The sequence below is a fragment of the Aplysia californica genome, unplaced genomic scaffold (genome assembly GCF_000002075.1).
Source record: "Aplysia californica isolate F4 #8 unplaced genomic scaffold, AplCal3.0 scaffold00114, whole genome shotgun sequence".
NCBI classification, from domain to species: Eukaryota; Metazoa; Mollusca; class Gastropoda; order Aplysiida; family Aplysiidae; genus Aplysia; species Aplysia californica.
Genome location: NW_004797384.1, coordinates 946,744 through 949,689, shown reverse-complemented (window position 1 = coordinate 949,689; position 2,946 = coordinate 946,744). Strand labels below are relative to the sequence as shown.

At 42.6% G+C, this 2,946-nt stretch overlaps 1 protein-coding gene across 1 annotated transcript in view; it reads left to right on the top strand.

Moving 5' to 3' along the window:
• Positions 1–2,946, top strand: part of LOC101848427 (sodium bicarbonate transporter-like protein 11) — a gene marked incomplete at its 5' end in the record, with an annotated part of 13,257 nt that overhangs the window by 2,625 nt on the left and 7,686 nt on the right. Inside the window, 1 exon segment of the mRNA XM_013081077.2 lies at positions 2,565–2,671. Coding sequence (XP_012936531.1) covers positions 2,565–2,671 — 107 coding nt within the window.

Sequence of the window (2,946 nt, the reverse complement as noted above, 5' to 3'; positions counted from 1 at the left end):
ATTCCGCCCTTTATTTTCTTATAAAACTGGCAGGGACGAAGATATTTTGCAATTTTTTTGAAAAACCTTGGGTCATAAGTGTTCGGGTCATTTGTGTCACGACGAGGTAGAATCAAGCGCTCGTCAGTTTTTTGTCATCTGGAGTTAAATGGTGTCATCCAAAAGACTGTTCGTTTAACCATCTTTTGATGAAAAAAATCACTTATCTTGAATAGAAGTCGAGATATTTTGCAAATTAAGGTGGTCTGGGTGGGGGGGTTTCGGTGTCCGAGCTAGGGGGGATTTAAAGGGCAAAGGGAGGCAAATTCCCCGGAGGACCTAAACCCTCTCCGGGGGGTCCTTAAAAAGTAATAATATGAATAATAATGATACATCAATACGTGAGCTCGTGCACAATACATACACACATTTATACTTCATACCCGGGGTATGATTGGGGGGGGGGGGGAGGGGGTCTCGTGGTCTAGAAGCACAGTGTTCGCCTCTCATTCATTAGGTCGCAGTTTCGAAACCTTACCTCGACGGAATAGTTTCTTCAGCAAAAAAAATGCTCACCTTTCACCTCCTTTCCTACTCTCTAATTTTTTTATATTTCTTTTTTGGTCCTCCGCTATCATCTTCACTTTCTGCCCCCCCCCCCCCCTCCCCTTGGCTCTTCCTCGGGGATCCTGACTATCGGAGGTCCCGTGTGCAAGTTGCGCACATTAAAAATCCCTTGATAGTTTCAAAATCGATATGAGTAGGCGTTAGTCGCAACCCAGGCAAACTTCAAAAGTAACTCCTACCAAACTGAAATTCTCATATGACCTTATTACTATGCAGTTGCGAGCGCCGTAGAACACACACAAAAAGAAACCTTCATACTCATACAAATTCGTCAGACGTAGACATCGCTGCTGTCGAAGCACTAGCTCGACTTTATCTGTGGCGCTACAGACAGACTTCAACATAAGTTAAGGACCACCTTGACAGACAGCCCTGATTTTTTTTTAATCTGATAAAAAAGACAGCAAGGAATATTTCAAAATTGTTTGCTCTGAAAGTGTTAATGGGCTACCAATGCATACTGCAAAGCTTCCTAAAGGGGCAAGCCAAATTTGCTTGGGGTGGGGGGGAATCGACTTGTGTGCTACACCACGGACATTCTTCAGTTAAAATTTCTGGTGTACGTCATAAAAGGACGTATGGTCTCGAACTGTGCTCACTTTTGTGGCAATATAAGCTGCCGTTTGCCAAAATCCAGTGTCGCATCAACATGCCACCAAGACCAAAGCTTGAGGCAGTGCCATCAAACCACTGGATCAGTCCAAAAACGCCCACATGCAGGTCAACTTAAGGAGACCACTCAGAGCGTTTGCAAGTGGTCCTTAACTAATGTTGAAACCGGTATTATGGTTCTGGTCAACATCGGCTGACGCAGGCCTTCCACTACAATTGCTATTGTTTTGTTTTTGTTGTTGTTGTTGTTGTTATTGTTGGGAGGGGGGAGGGGCTAGTTTTTTTTGGGGGGGTCCTGTTTTGGCTTTTGTTGTTGCTGTTGTTGTTGCTATTGTTGTTGTTGTTGTTGTTGTTGTTTTAGGGGGTTTTTTATCATTACCTTCACATACGCAAATAAGTCCTGGCCCGAGCCAGTTCTCGGTTAATAAACAATTTTTTCCACTGTCGTCGTATAGATCACACTTCGTTAAAAAAATATATATAAAAAATAATGACATAAAGGTGTTCAGTTGGAATTTTTGGCTTTACACAACTTGAAGAGCGACAGGTGAAAAAAGTGAACGAGTGCAAAAATGTCGTCTCCGAAATAAAGAGTATTATTGACTGGTGCTTCGCTGTTTTTTCCTACAATTGCTGCTAACGTAACGGTTTGTGCCAGTACGTGGCGGAGTCAGGTGCTCATAAAATTTTGGGTCATTGGGAGTTATTGGTGTCACCTGACTGTTTGTTCATTTGTCTTGCTTTTCATGAAAAAACACCCTTCTGTCTTGAAACAGAAGTCAGGATATTTGTGACTGAAGCAGGTGGGGACAGTCTGGTATCAGAAGTAAAATTAGCGAGAAAAAGGTAGCCAAAGTTTGGTGACTCCCAAAGCTTAAGTGTCCGTGGAAATTACAAATTTACATAAATTGTTTGTACCTTTGATCAACGAATTTCAGTAATATCCACTCAGAAACATACTTTTAAATAGACTGAAAATAAAGTTGTAAACTGTTGAGCAGCCCCCTCCCCCGACACCTATACACACACACACACACACACACACACACACACACACACACACAGCGCGCGCGCGCGCCACACTCACATATACAAACAAAAAACAGAAAAAAGAGAGAAAAAACCCCCACCAACAACAACAACAAATTTTATTCATTTATATATATTAATATTATCGAAAAAAATTGCCCATTGGGTGGGGTAAAAGTTCCGATTTCTTTGATTTAATTCGTATTACATTCTTTTTGACAAGCAGCTGATTTCACAACGATGCCACTCATTGCTTCCACTCATTGCTTCCACTCATTGCTTCCACTCATTGCTTCCACTCATTGCTTCTCCCTCAGGCCATTTTTCAGTGCAAGCATCCGTGAAGCCATCTCCGACTACGCGCTGCCCTTGGCCGTCCTATTTTCTACTGTCATCGGCTCCTTCTTCTTTTCCGCCGTCTTCCGTGAGTCAAATATACTGCCGGTACAGGTAGCTTTATTGAATGAAGGACTTATTTCTTTGATCTATTAATCCGATTTCATACTCTTTTTTCCCTAACCCGTGGTCTTCAAAATTGGTGTGTGTGTGTGTGTGTGTGTGTGGGGGGGGGGGGGGGTCGGGGGTGTATGTAAATATGTGTCCATTTAGCCACCGTGTTTGGTAAAATGCTGAGAAAATATATCTTTTGGGGAAAGGGAGGGGGACAAACAAATAGGGATTAAGCTTGGGGAGAGAAAA